Here is a 15772-nt window from a genome sequence, read left to right on the forward strand (position 1 = left end):
AGTGGAGTCTTGCGCCCAACTGTCTGGGCTCAAATGTCGGCACAGCTTTGTCTCGCGCGAGAATGACTGTGAACCGTCCCAGCAGGCTCACAATCTAACTGTGGTAACTGGGGCAGTGGAGAGATTAAGCGACTTGCCCAGAGTCACAAGGAGCAGGAGCATGCTGGGATTGAACTCACCACCTCGGTGTGCTGAAGCAGCAGCTCTAACCATTAGGCCACTCCTCTACTCTTACTTCCTAACTACAATTTAGACTGTACAATATTCAGAAATGACAGGCTAAATAATGCATGCATAAAAGGACAAGCTATGTAAGCAAATGATTCTGCTTAAATGCAACAGATTGACAGCAGCGCCTTCTAAGCCTGAAAAGAACCTTAAGGGCTCTACATACAACTATATATAACCTCAATGTCATTTAAAACACTCTGTTCTTTGCTCTAATTGTCTTTGTTAAATTATAGTTGCTGTCGTTGTCCCTCCAGACTACTCTTCTTCCGGGCAGTTCCTGCTATCCATTTTTGCACTGTTTGGACATTCACTTGGAATCTGTTATCCTAAAGACAGCAATAGCTGGGGTTTTATTTTGCTAATCCTAAACTAAAAGCTTGGTACTATAACCAAACAATTCAGAAATCTTGATGTCATAGAAAATATCAGAGTCATATGATTTGGGAGAGAACAGCATATCAGCAAAAATAGTCACAAACAACAGATAAAGCCAAACCACACAAAACAATACGATACCACACAACTAATTTTTAAGTGGAAGTGTTTTCTCTTATTAGTAAGAAATTATTGTCTAACCTTTCCCCCATGAGTTATAGCCCGTTAGCGAAGTCGCCGTTCAGAGTTCATGGCTCCAGTCATTTGCGGTTTTTCCCTCCGCAATTACAGTACAGAAAAATATCCTCCATCCGCCTCTTCCGTGACCCCACCGTGTGCATTCTCCAGCCCCGCGACATCACCGATCTGCTCTGCCTGACCTGTGATCCTGGCCTGGGTTGGAGCCGCAAGTGCCACCACCCGCATTGGCACTGGCAGCAGCCGCCACCGCCACCCCTGCAGCCCTCTCCCGCCTCCGATCCCCACTCCTCTTCTGCTTCCAATAATCATGTTTTTTTGCAATTCGCGGTCACTCCAGGAACAAAACCTCCATGAATTTTGGAGGAGTATTGTAACTATCAATATATATATATTTTTTTTATCTAATAATGAAAAGGTTACCACATTTGCTCTCTGAAAGCTCCTGAAATACTATGTTTTTTGTCATATCTTCTATAGAACTCAGTCGATTCTTATAAAATTTTATGTGTCGTGTCCTAAATGAAGTTGATGTAAAATGTTGTAAATATTTCCCATCGCACCAATAAAAAGTAATGTTTCAATTAAGCAGATGTTCAAAGTGCGCCCCCTTTGCACAAGGGCACACCTTCAGCCTTGGCCACCACTGATCTATGGACACAACAATGTTGCTCTGCTTCAGCTCAATCTAAACAGAGATGAGGCGCTATTTAAGGTCTTTGACATCAGATATCGCTGCCTGGTAGACATGTTCCTGGTACATGGTCAAAAGCTGCTTGTACCGTTTCAGGCATGCCTCTTTGTTGTGTAAAGTTAATTCTTGGGCACGACACTTTAATTTCAGATCATCATGAATTATCCTAACCAACGTTGTCTGGCTTATTCTTGCGTCTCCTGCTATTTGCCGAGTTGGTTGGTGGGTTTGTGGCGCATTCTACGGGCTTGGTACAAGATCGTGTACAACGTCAATGTGTTCTCATGTGCAAATCGAACGAGATCAACCGTTGCCTGGTTTACAATCCACAGTGCCCGTTGCTCGGATCCTGTGTAGCAGCACATAAATGCCATTTTTGTTCCAACCCGTCTGTGGGGACTCTTTCAACAATCGTTGACTGCTGTAACCTTATAGTAGTACAAAGGTGTTTATCATAATTCGGTCTTCTACAGTGAAAACCATTTTGATACAAAGACTGTTTACAAACTATCATCTATAAATGTTTACATTTTATATCAACTTTATTCAGGACACAACGCACTAAATTTCATAAGAATCGGGAGAGTTCTGTGGAAAATATGACAAAAAACATTTTGGTGTGCTTTTTTTTCTGGTTCAGTACAGAACATGGCAGTAACATAGATGACAACTTAACAAATGAAACTGAAACAATAAAAAAAAGAACTACAATAAAGTTGCTATATCCAATTACTTGTTTTATAAATCATTTGTGGCTATAATGGGTACAAACATGTTTGAGAAAGCAGTGTTAATTGTCTGACAGAATATTCTATGTTTTTATGTTTCCTTATTAAATCAGAGTTCACAGATCAAAAGGGGCAGTTTGCTCTCTTTCCTCTTATCACCTTATAAGCAATGAGACTTCTGTCAAAAAGGGGAAGAAACCAACCTACTACTCTGGGGGAATGCTATATAAAATTAATTTTGTGCACAACAAAATTCAAATTTCTACACACAATATTTTAAAATGCAGTAGCAAAGCATAATCATTTTTATGCATAATGTTAAATTTAAACAAATACAATACAGAAAAATATTACTAAAAATGGCTAATTTTGAACTTTTTTCTACAGAATTTCCCCAGGACTACTTTAAGTCCCCTATAGTTCTCTCACTTCGGTCCATTCATTCCATAGGCATAACCAACATTAAGCCTTCCCCATCCTCTGACTAGTTTCCCCCACACTCAATCCTACACTCTCCCTGGCCTTCTTACCCCTAGACTCCGCCCCACTGCATTTACTCACTCTCTCTCACCCCTGTTGTTCCTTCCCCCGCCCCATCTTTCCCTTATCAGGCTTAACCTCCCATTTCCCCCATCTACCATGCTTGAACATTTCCATTTCTCTCTCTTCCCCCCTCCCATGCCTGGCTTAATTCCCTTTTTAGCTCATGCCCTGTCTTTATCTTGCCAGCCACTTCAGCTGTCAGTCAGCTGCACTGCCTCTTCCTCCTATACCCTACAGCTGTGGTATCAAACTCCTTTTGCAGCTAGCCCCCAAGAGCCACGTAGACTACATGGCTGTTTCTGTTCGTCTTCTAGAGAGTTGCAGAGCCTACTCTTCAAGACGACCAGGTTGCTGCTTTCAATTTTCATCTCTCGTTGCTGTTTTTAAAAAGTGAAACTGTGGCAGGTGAATTTTGCCTTCAATAGGAAATCCTGATAAGTTTCTCTTTCTTCTGAAGGTCAATAAAAGCTGTTTGTAAAACACAGAATCATTTGGAAATAACCATCATACAAAGGCAATTAGTCCATCATGGATAAAGGTAATACAGAGAAATTCTGTAACAATATTTTAGTAATGGTTGGCCTTGTATAATTGAGCTGGGGATTTAGGAAGTTGAATACCCACATATGACATACTATATCATTTCCCTCCTCCCCACACCCTCTTCGCATCTCAGTCTCTCCTTCATAAAATTAATAGGTATAGCCACCATTTTGGTGTAATTCAACCTAAGCCCAGCATATCATCTAAAGTTCTCAAAGTTTCTTAAGACCACTGGCAAAAATTGTGATGTTAGATCTGCTGGAAACAGGAAAATATTAGCTGCAAAGGCTAATTCTCTAACATCCTGTTTTCTCAATTTAGCAATACTTACTGAAGGATTTCACATTAAGCTCTGAAGGAAATGTTCTAAAAATAAGAACAAGAGAGAGAGGTGGATATCCCTGGCATGTTCCTTTGCATATTTTAAAACCAGGATTTAATTTCTGAGTGAAGGCCTGGAATGCAGTTCTTCCACTTCTTTTCAGAGCAGCAGGGATTTTTACTCCTGTATTTCCCTTCTAGTCAGCTTGAAGGGAATAAAAGAGGAGGGGGTGAGCCTGGAATCCAATATTACCATATATACTTGAATATAAACCAAGATTTTTGGGCCCAAATATGGGCGGGTCTTGGTTTATATTCGGGTCAGCGTCCACCCGCCTCCCTCCCAGACCTGTTGAAGTCCTCCACCAGGCCTGCCATAAGACCTGGTGGTCCAGCGGTGGGCTGGGACAGGAGGGATCTCTCCCACCTCCTGTCTTGGCCAATTCTCACCTCCCTCCCGCCTCCCAATTAGTAAAAAGTGTACCTTTAAAATCTCTGGTGGTCAAGCAATGAACAGGAGCAGGAGCAATCTTTCTATGCTCCTGCCCCTTGCAGTGCCACTATCTGAATGGCTGGTGCCGAATGGTGAACAGTGGACAATAAGAATGAAAAGTGAAAATCTAAACCTGTACTACAGATTCACAAAGTTGCTATGGCTGAGAGACTTAACCCCTCCCCCCCTTTACAAAACCATAGCGCGGTTTTTAGCGCTAGCAGCAGCGGTAACAGCTCCAACGCTCATATGACGCTCTACGAGTGTCGGAGATGATACTGCCGCGGCCAGCGCTAAAAACTGTGCTATGGTTTTGTAAAAGAGGGAGTTGTTTACTTGCTGAGGAACAAGACATATGATTATGGCAAGATTTGGTTATTGTTTCTGCCAGCTTTAATGTTCCTTTAAGTAAACAGTACTACTGTTGTATTCTGGATTTAAGGGAAAGGGCATAGGAGTTGTTATATGGCCTTTCTGTAGTTATAATCAAAAGTAGTTTACATATTATATACAAGGTCCTGGGGCAATGGAGAGTTAAGAGGCCTGCCCAGAGTCACAGGGAACTATAATGGGAATTGAACTAGGTTCTCCTAGTTCTCAGGTCGCTACTCTAACCATTAGGCTACTCCTCCATTCCAACCTGCCAATAAATATAACCATATGTATAGGTGTTGCCTTGTAGAGATGTGCATTTACTTAATAAATACATGTATATATACATATACACACAAAGGAAAACCAAAAAGGGGCAAAATTAAATCCACATTGCCAGTTTCCAATTGAGAAATCCACCATTCCCTGTATCTTGATAAAGACCTCCAGGTTTTCTCTAAAGAAAGAGAAATTAGGTCCTTACCTGCTAATTTTCTTTCTTTTAGTCCCTCCAGACTGGCACAGAAACGGTTGGGTTTATGCTCCTCTGCCAGCAGGTGGAGACTGAAACATTAACTTCTGGCTACAGTACAAGTGGGCTGTGCAGTCCCTATTACAATTAGTCTTAACGAATAGCCAAACAGAAAACCACTAGACTGAAGACATTAACATCCCAACTCCCCACTTACATGGAGAATGCAAAGGAAAAAAACCCTGTTGGATACTGATTAGAACAAAAACCTTTCAGAAACACCTCACTATTCGCCTGCTAAACCAGCCGAACCAAATGCCACTGCTCTTTTAAACTCCCCTAACAACCAAACAACCAACTCCTGCAGAAAAACAACTGCACTCTGTAAAAAACACTGAATAAAAACAACAGGGCGGGGTCTGTGCCTGTCTGGAGGGACTAAAAGAAAGAAAATTAGCTGGTAGGACTTAATTTTGCCTTCTTTAGCGTCCCTCCAGACCGACACAGAAACGGATGGGATATACCAAAGCAAAGTACCTATCATGGGTGGGACCCCGAAGGGCCGCCACAAAAACACGCTCACCGAACACCACGTCCCGACATGCCTGAACATCCACACGGTAGTGTCAAACAAAGGAATGGAGAGAAGACCAAACTGTAGCTTTACAGATATCCACTGGCGGAACAAGAGAAGATTCAGCCCAAAAAGCTGCTTGACCCCGAGTAGAATGAGCTTTGAGAAATTCCAAATAGGCTTCTTTTGGAGAAGGTACACCGAAGTGATAGCCTCCTTGATCCAGCGTGTAATGGTAGCCTTGGAAACAATGTCCCCCTTACGAGGACCCACTAAGAGGACAAAAAGATGATCCGACTTACGGAACTCCTGGGTCCGCTGAACGTAAGAGCGAAGGACCCTACGGACATCCAACTTGCGCAACTGTCTCTGTTCCAACGAGCCCTCCCGACTACCCAAGACTGGGAGGATCACGGACTGGTTGACATGAAATGGCAAGACCAGCTTTGGAAGAAAGGAGGGAACGGGATGCAGCACAACATGCTCCTTGGAGAATTCCAGAAAGGGAGGCCTACACGAAAAGGCCTGCAGTTCTGAAATGCATCTCACGGAAGTAATGGCGACAAAGAAAACCTCCTTAAGAATAAGGTCCTTCAACGTACAGGAGTTGAGAGGCTCAAATGGAGGACGCACGAGTACAGAGAGGACTAGATTGAGATCCCAGGCAGGCTGAGTGTTTGTTGCACTAGAACTACTATTGACATCCTCCCTAATACAGCCCTGTGATAAGGTAAAATATAGACATGCTGGATGTTTAATGTGTTTTAGAATTTATTTTCTTGTGATTGTATGAGTAGGTTTGGTCTGCTTCTTTGATTGTACTGTTTATCTTGATACTAACAAACATTGCTTTTTGCCACTTAACTATTATTATGTAACATCATGTCATTCAACAGTGATGCTTTCTTTAGCTTGCTTTCTACTTCTGGTTATTATGTCATTTAACAGACAGATCAAAAAGATACCAAAAGTGGAGTAAGGTGACTTATACCACAAGATAGATGGCTATTAACTGCAATTAATCTCAGAAATCACATACTCCACTTTTGGTAGCTGCAGTTTTTTTGGCTATAGAACATGAAAAACATCAAAGTAGTGAAAAGAAATTGCATAGTCCCATTCTACTGACCCTATAGTACAGTGGTCCGCAACCCCCGGGCCATGGATGGTGCTGAACCGGGCTGCACAGCTGATGTTGGCTTTTCTGGCGTGGGAAAAAACAACTGATTCTTCACAGTGAAAAAGAGCTTTCCCCTGTGGCCCGGCACTGGCAAAAAGCAGCTGATTCATCACGGCGAAAAAGAACTTTCCCCTGAACGCTGGAAATGAAAGAGAAGTGCATGCTGGAGCCACGTGGCGTGGAGGCACAAGGGACCAGTGCATGCTGGAGGCACAGTGGAGCAGGCACATTGGAGAAGCGTAGGAGGACAGAAAAGGCCTATTGCAAGTGTGAAGGTGCAATGGAGAGGAAGAAAGGCCTGGTGTTGGTGTGGAGGTACAGGGAAAAGATGGGAATGGAGAAGATGGGACCATCTAGCTGCAGGGAAACAAGCTCAGTGCTCTCACTGATTCTGCAGTATGGTGAGTTGTATTATATCTCACTAGAATCCTTAGGATAGGCTATCATACAAGGTTATAACTACTATCATACATAATATAGAGACGAACCAGAAATCTCAAGCGCTCACAATCAGAAGCCAACAAATATTGTCAAGGCTGGTGACTTATTTAGTGAGCTATCATCGGTCCAGTTATGTTCTCTATAATTGTAAATTTATTAATTTAATTTGTTTTAAATATTTTTTTCTGTATTTTTTCTTTTTCTTTCTTTAAAACAACTGATAAAGTAGTCTACTAATTTAAATATCTGTTACCCTCTCAAATACTATTCAGGGTTACTTAGCTTTCATTTTCTTTAGCTGAAAGTGTTCTAATTCAGTTTTTCTCCTCGATACTTCAATATTGAAATAAAGTATCGAGGAGAAAAACTGAATTAGAACACTTTCAGCTAAAGAAAATGAAAGCTAAGTAACCCTGAATAGTATTTGAGAGGGTAACGGATATTTAAATTAGTAGACTACTTTATCAGTTGTTTTAAAGAAAGAAAAAGAAAAAATACAGAAAAAAATATTTAAAACAAATTAAATTAATAAATTTACAATTATAGAGAACATAACTGGACCGATGATAGCTCACTAAATAAGTCACCAGCCTTGACAATATTTGTTGGTTTCTGATTGTGAGCGCTTGAGATTTCTGGTTCGTCTCTATATTATGTATGATAGTAGTTATAGCCTTGTATGATAGCCTATCCTAAGGATTCTAGTGAGATTCACAATTTTTGGAAAGTGGATTTGTATTATATTACAATGTAATAATAATACAAATAAAGTGCAAAATATAAAATGTAATAATTACATTTACATTATACTCCATAACAGCACCAGGCCTTTCTTCTATTATGCACTTGAATTTCTCTCCCTCACACCCTCCCTTGGAAAAATTGTTTTGCATGAAACCGGTCTTTGGTGCAAAAAAGGTTGGGGACCACTGCTATAGTACACCAAATTTTTCAAAAATGAAAGTTACCTCTCCATACTTTTAAAGCATTTATCTCTGTTATTTGCAATCCCACTTTTGGTACCTTTTTGCTCAGCAGGTCACATACATTTTATTTTTTTTCATTACATTTATACATCGTCTCTATCCATCAATTCAAATTGAAATGCAAAAAATATAGAAAAAAAATATGATAGTCCCTATCTTGTCTCCTTATCTCCCAGCCTGATGAACAGGCACTGTCTGGGACTCAAACATGGACTTGTGCGCTTAAACATGCAGTGCTCCTACTGACTTATCAGGCCAGCCCATTCCATCCGCCCCCGAACCCTTTTGCCTTCCCCTCACTCAAGGGCACTCAGCGCAAGGAGATGTTTGACAATCTTCTGGCAATGCAAGCAGCAAAACTCAATCATTCCATCTCCAACCTGCTAACGGCAATGGGCAACCTCAAAACATTCTGAAAAGAAATCAAAACCCTGCTTTTCAAAAAATTCATCCAAATATCTTAACCCCCCCATCCCCATACTCCCAGATAAATTCTCCCCTAAAACCCCCCATACCTCTTTCTCCCCAAAACACCTACCAAGTAAACAGATCCCTGAAATCTTATCTGTACTCTAACTGTAATCTATTTGTTATATCACACAGTTATGCACTGTCAATTTACTTTCCAATTTGTAAGTCCCTTCGGAATCTATCCAGCTATCTCTCCTCTGTTGTAAAAAACAAACAAACACAAAACAAAACCCGTTGTATCTTCACTGGAAATGTCCAGTCAACTCTTTTGTAATCTGCCTTGAACTGCAAGGTATAGGCGGAATAGAAATCCCTAATGTAATGTAATTCTTCATTACTCTTAGGAGAAAAGTCAAGTTATAAGCTTAAGTCTAAATATTGTGCTAATCCAACCTTATGCACAATATATGAAGGTGGTAGGGGTAGGGGAGAGAGAGCAAACAACACAAATTGCAAAGTCACCCTAAAATCTTGTATGGTACAACGCAAAGCTGATTTACTTTTATCATACAAGCAAAGTAGATAGTGAAGCAGACGATATTAAATTTTTTTTTTTTTTTTAAAGAATCATAAATAAAAGAGTGTCCGAAACTAGAGGTTTATCTGCAGTTCTCCTATTAATAGCCCTTTTGTGTTCAGTCTTTCGTTAAATTCTCTGTGTGAAGTGAATCTCTAGATTGTGGATCCCAACTCTGTAATGAAGCACGAGCTGAGACAACTGCAAAAGCCCATGCAATCTCGTATACATAGGGAAAACTAATGTCTACTATCTTTTCAGGACTAGAGGACCGCTTGCCTATCTGTTTTCTGGGACCCAATATCATATAAGAACGGGAATTAAAAGTAGGAGAATTAGCAATGCTTACTTTTCATCCATGTGACTGCGCATCTTCTTGAGTTTCTGCATGATGCTGCTGGTTTCACTACCAGAAACTGAGACAGGGGAAGGACTTCGGGTCTCCGGGTCAGTTGGAACTGGGCTAGAAGCATTACATTGCTTTCTATCAGCCTCACTGGGAACCTCCTATAATCAACACAGTATACTTTAGCTTTAAGTTGTCAAAATATAAGATAAAATTTTTTGCTTTCAGAAAGTGAAACAATTTGGCTTAATTCTTGTCCTAACATGTATTATAGCTTTTTATTTTCTTATATTCTGTTCAACTTCCCCTAGGATTCGTGACAGATTACATATTGTAGAGACCTCAACAATGAGGGAGCTAACATGGCCTATTTAGAATAATCACTGCAAAATAATAAGATAACAATAATTATAAGGTATATAAATATGTTTGCAGAGTCTTACAGAAAATAAGTAAGAGATCTGTCTCAACTGACAGAGAAGACCATTCCACAGTTCAAAGTGAGTCTTACAATGAAGATTCTTTTACTAATGGGAACTCCAAGCAAAAAGACCGAGAACTATAACTATTATTTGGTTAATTCTTCAGGACCTGGGCCATAAAGAGATTTGAAAATCAAACATGCAAGTTTAAATTTTAACCACTTATCAGCTGAAAGCCAATGAAGACTTTCCAAGAGAGGGCAAACCCTAATGAATTTCGCTCCATAAGATGCACCTACCTCTAGAGGACGAAAAACCAAGGAAAAAAAAAATTCTGAACCAAATGGTGTGCCCTGTCCCCTGTCCCCACTCTGGTGGTCTAGTGGTAGGCCGGGACAGGGTACAGGGCACACCATTTGGTTCAGAATTATCAACGAATATTCAATATCAATGCCCAGCACTGAATATCACTGGATAATTTAGCCGACAGCAATCAGTGTGTAAGAATACGCTGACTGTCAGCAACTCAATATTGGGGGAAGAGACAGCATAACTAAGTTCTGCATTAAACTTTACTCCCAGACAGTATATTTATATCCAAGCAGTGAGAGAAATACAAGAGGGTGCTGAAAAGTTCTCAGCCCAACCAACTTCCTAAATTCTGACTGTTATTTTGCCACTGTAGCTGAAAAGAGTATCATTTTATTTAACAAAATGTAGAATTATAATGCTATGTTTTGACATTGTTTCAGATCATTGGTTGAATCATATCAACAAAAAGTGTGGAATTTTCAAAGGTGGAAGGAACTCCAAGCTGTCATGAATTTCCTATTCCTGCAGAAGAAAAGTCAAAAGGAAATCTATGAATGTATGATGCAAACATTGAGTGACAAATGCCCATCATACTCCACAGTGAAGAAGTGATGTGCAAACTTTCAGCATGGAGATTTTGAGACCATTACATTACATTTCTAGACCGCAAAACCTCGTGATCGCTGCGGAGAACTGGACATTCCCAGTGAATTATAAAGTAGATATCAATCAATTCAATTCTCTAAAAATTTTCAAACAAGAGTGATTTCAGCAACTTTCTTTAATGTATATAAGAACAAGACCTTCCAAACAAAGAACGTAACTCCTTATCCCAGCTAGCTGCCTGAAAAGCAATTAGACATTGCTGAAACCTCTTTTACACGCAACCTTGAACTGAGGGGAAGACAAATAAAGCAGTATTACGTAATGGACGATTCAATGCAAATAAAGAAAACAATTCTAACAAGCATTCAGGCACTTGACCATGTAAGATTTTGTAACAGAGTGTTCAAGTTTATTAAAAGATTTTTTTAACCGCTTAATCAGGTGTTCCTAGTTTAAACATTGCATGGGCCTCAAATGGGAGCCAATGAAGCTCCCTGTAATAAAACGTAATATGATCTGACTTTTTTAGGTCAGAAATCAAATGTACGGCAACATTCTGCATTCTTCGCATCTAAGTACATTTGCACGGTGTCCAGCAATGTGAACTGAATTGCAGTAGTCCAAAGTACTGAGTATCAATGACTGAGCAAGCAATCTAAATGCCATAGTTTTGAAATATGATTTGATGGTCTTCAATTTCCATAAGATAAGAAAGCACAGTTACTTACCGTAACAGGTGTTATCCAGGGACAGAAGGCATATATTCTCACATGTGGGTGACGTCATCTACGGAGCCCCGATGCGGAAGCATTTTCAAGCAAACTTGATTGAAGATTTAAGTTTGCTCTGCTGCTCCACGCATGCGTGCCTTCCTGCTCCACTAGGGGGCGCATCCCCTCGTGGTCTCCAGTTCACTTAACTAGCAAAGAAGCCAACCTCGGGGAGGTGGGCGGGTTGTGAGAATATATGCCTGCTGTCCCTGGATAACACCTGTTACGGTAAGTAACTGTGCTTTATCCCAGGACAACTCCACAATCTTATTGCTTAGATGTTTGCAGTGATAATCAGATACCAAAATCCACAGAGAAAACCAAAAAGAAAATAAAGAAAGAAAAGAAAAACGAGTGATCAAGAGGACCGGAAGGGGTATCAGACAACCCGGCACACAAAGATTGTCTTGCCTGTGTTTTTTCCCAAGCCCCACTCTCATCCCGGAGAGGTGGCGCTCCACACTCTTGACTGTAAGAGAGCGTTGGCCTTCTCCCTCCAACGCACTCAGTCACACCGGAAAGTCCCACAATTGTTTTTGTCCTTCGACCCAAACCGGTTAGGTCACCCAGTCTCCAAGCGCACCTTGTCCAACTGGTTGGTCGATTGCATCTCCTTCTGCTACGCCCAGGCTGATCTTGCGCTGCATTGTCGAGTAACAGGACACAAGGTCCGAGCAATGGCAGCCTCCGTAGCGTTCCTCAGGTCCACACCTATCGAGGAAATCTGCAAGGCTGCCACATGGTCTTCGGTTCATACTTTCACCTCCCACTACTGTCTGGACTCACTGTCCAGGAGCGATGGCTGGTTCGGCCAATCGGTTTTGCGAAATCTATTTGCTTAAATTGCCAACTTCCCTCCATCCCTTTTCAGTTAGCTTGGAGGTCACCCACATGTGAGAATATCATGCCTGCTTGTCCTGGGATAATCAGATACCAAAATCCACAGAGAAAACCAAAAAGAAAATAAAGAAAGAAAAGAAAAACGAGTGATCAAGAGGACCGGAAGGGGTATCAGACAACCCGGCACACAAAGATTGAGTGCTGGGGGCAATTCCTCATTTAACCCCACGGAACCTCCACCACCTAATTATATATTTTTTTATATTATTTAGTAGAAAGTAGTAGACACTGTCCGGAGGCTTAATCGTTGCGAACTCCGTTGGATGTTTGTTTTAGATTCAATGTCCCCTAAGGGGTTAAATGAAACATCTGATTGGTTAGCTCAAGCTGATGGATAGGCTAGCCAGTCTGTAGTTTGAGGTAGGGCCCCTTTAAGAAAAGTCTGTGGGAATGAGGGTGTTCCCCGTAAGAGCTGTCCAGGTGGGTGGTATTTAAATCCCAGAGTTAGTCTGCCTCGGCGTGCGTTTGCAGCCGGTTGGTGGTACACAGTGATAATTTAAAAGTAAGTAATTTATGCTTTTTGATTTAGATTTTTATACTGTTAATTGCTTGTGAGTATAATGGGCTGTTTTGTTTTTCTTTTGTGTGTGATTTCAGCTCCCCATGTCGCCTTGATAAAGGACATCAAAACGCGTTGGCGTTCAGGGGAAAGATTTTTTGTCAGCAAGCTAAAGCTAAGTAATGGTTACTAGTTACACAATGTAGCAACGCAACAGTTATAATAAGTATCAAGAAATGAGTAACACAGTCAAGTAACACTTTCTAATAAATAATATAAAAAAATATATAATTAGGTGGTGGAGGTTCCGTGGGGTTAAATGAGGAATTGCCCCCAGCACTCAATCTTTGTATGCCGGGTTGTCTGATACCCCTTCCGGTCCTCTTGATCACTCGTTTTTCTTTTCTTTCTTTATTTTTTTTTTGGTTTTCTCTGTGGATTTTGGTATCTGATTTTCACTGCAAACATCTAAGCAATAAGATTGTGGAGTTGTCATGGCTTTAATGCAAGGAAACCCAGCAGTCTTTTCTTTTTCGGAGGAGCAGAGGACGGAATTATTGAAACGGCCCACCCTCATTGAAGGGGGGGCTCTTGCCACGGGTTCTTCCACGTGGTTTGAATTGGAAGTCTTACAGAAGAAATTAGTCAGGGCGGAATTACACACCAATACCTTGGCTCAGTATGTCTCTACTGCAATGATTCCCCGAGGACTGAGAATACAAAAAGGTCCGACCTTATTTGCCAATCAGGTACAGTTTCAAGAGAAATGGTGTGCCATTCTCAATAAATGTAGTTTTGATTTAATGCTGTTGATCATAGAACAGATTACATGTTTGGAATTGGAATTAAAAAAAACGATTGAGGACACAATAAATTTAATTCGAGAAGCTTGTGCAAACGACACTGAGTTTACATCTCTAGCGAGTGATCAAACCAATAAGATTGAATTATATAAAGAATCAATCAAGCAATCCAAAATCAAGAAATATAGAAGAGATGAACGAGATTATGCTATGAATCAGGTTTACCTTTGGAGATTCAGAAACAATGTTCCTCAAAAACAACCTTTTGAGGATGACCACCTGTCCACGGACTCCAGCTCCTCCGGTAATTTGAGTGGAGGTCCCCCTGGAGGGAGGGGACAACGTGGCCAAGGGGGTTTTCCATCACGAGGACCCAGAGGCAGACAAAAGGGCCGAGGACCAAGGCGAGTGGCATTCCAGGGGCAGCAACAGACATATGCCCAGGGCCCCCAGACGAGGTCTCAGTTCAGGCCCAATCAGCTGTAATCAATCTGATGAAGACACAACTCACCCACATTCAGGAAGAAGTTTTAAACTTGGGCATGGGGTTCGTGCCTACGGCGTGATATGATGCGTTTAGTACACGCTTGTCTATATATAGTTTACTTCGGAAGCTGCATTTAAAAGCATTTTTCCAAGAACATGCTCCTGTGAGTGATGGGACGTTGATTTCAACTAAATCTTATTGGTGCCCGGCGTCTCCATTGCACCCCAATTTGATAACCTTCCGTGATGTGGTATTATCGGAAGTGGAACAAATGGAAGCACAGAATGCTCGCACTCCGCCTCAGTTCAACATGTCCTATCCTGAATGGTGTGCTTTGCAACAACTACGGGAGGACAAGTCCATTATATTCTCTCGAGCTGAAAAGGGGGTGCCATTGTGTTGTGGTCCAAGGAACAATATCTAACAGAAGCCCATCGGCAATTGGACGACCCTTCTTTTTATCAGTTACTGCCGGAGAATCCAGCTGCCGAACTTAAAAGCATAATCTCAAAGTTGGTCTCTAAAGCATACAAGCAGAAAATGATCACTTCTAGAGAAGCTTCCTTCCTCAATCCTAATTTCTATGTAACTCCCGTCATCTACTTCCTTCCGAAAATTCACAAAAATCTTCTCACTCCCCCTGGACGCCCGATTGTGTCCATGCGGGATTCCCCCTTGGAGCCGTTGTCGAAATTTTTGGACATTTTTTTGAAACAACAAGTCCCTTTAATAAAATCTTATATAAAAGACACGAACCATATACTTAGATTGATAGCTGATATGGATATCTATGAACCGCATTGGATCCTGGTGACGTTGGACGTGACAGCGCTGTATACTATGATCCCTATGGACAGTGCCTTGGCCATAATAAACAGCATATGTAGGGAACAAACAATCAGACCCCGCTTATCTTCTGAGATACTGATGGAAATGGCCCAGTTGGTGTTAACCAGAAGTTATTTCTGGTTTCACAATCAGTTTTATGTGCAGAAACACGGCATTGCCATGGGAGCGTCTTTATCTCCCTCTTTAGCAGCTTTGTTTATGGCTGATTTGGAGGAACGTCTGATTTATCCTTTACCAGCTTTCAGAAATGTAAAAATCTGGAAGAGATTCCTTGACGACATCCTTTGTGTGTGGACCTCAACTGAAGATGAGCTGTTGTCTTTCATTGATATCCTGAATACCTTAGACCAGAATATCAAATTCACGGCCACTATAAATCATAGGGAGATACCGTTTTTGGACATTTTGATCATAAAGTGGGCAACACACTTACAGACCTCGCTGTATAGAAAACAGACTGACCGTAATAGCTTGTTACGGTTCCACAGTTTTCATCCGGAGAGCCTCAAAAGAAGTTTGCCGATTAGTCAATTTTTGAGGCTAAGAAGGATTTGTGACTCTCTAGATGAATTCCGCAGTCATGCCAAATACATGAAAATAAGATTTTACCATCGGGGTTACCCGTATGCCACTGTTAAA

At 41.2% G+C, this 15772-nt stretch overlaps 1 protein-coding gene across 3 annotated transcripts in view; it reads right to left on the reverse strand.

Moving 5' to 3' along the window:
- The window catches only part of CEP350 (centrosomal protein 350), a 411819-nt gene that overhangs the window by 121120 nt on the left and 274927 nt on the right, over positions 1-15772 (reverse strand). For all 3 annotated transcript variants that reach the window (XM_033915952.1, XM_033915951.1, XM_033915950.1), the window contains one exon: positions 9489-9646. In XM_033915952.1, the coding sequence (XP_033771843.1) occupies positions 9489-9646 (158 nt within the window). The remainder of the gene's footprint in view (positions 1-9488; positions 9647-15772) is intronic.

Source organism: Geotrypetes seraphini, chromosome 12 (genome assembly GCF_902459505.1).
Source record: "Geotrypetes seraphini chromosome 12, aGeoSer1.1, whole genome shotgun sequence".
In the NCBI taxonomy this organism is placed as follows: domain Eukaryota; kingdom Metazoa; phylum Chordata; class Amphibia; order Gymnophiona; family Dermophiidae; genus Geotrypetes; species Geotrypetes seraphini.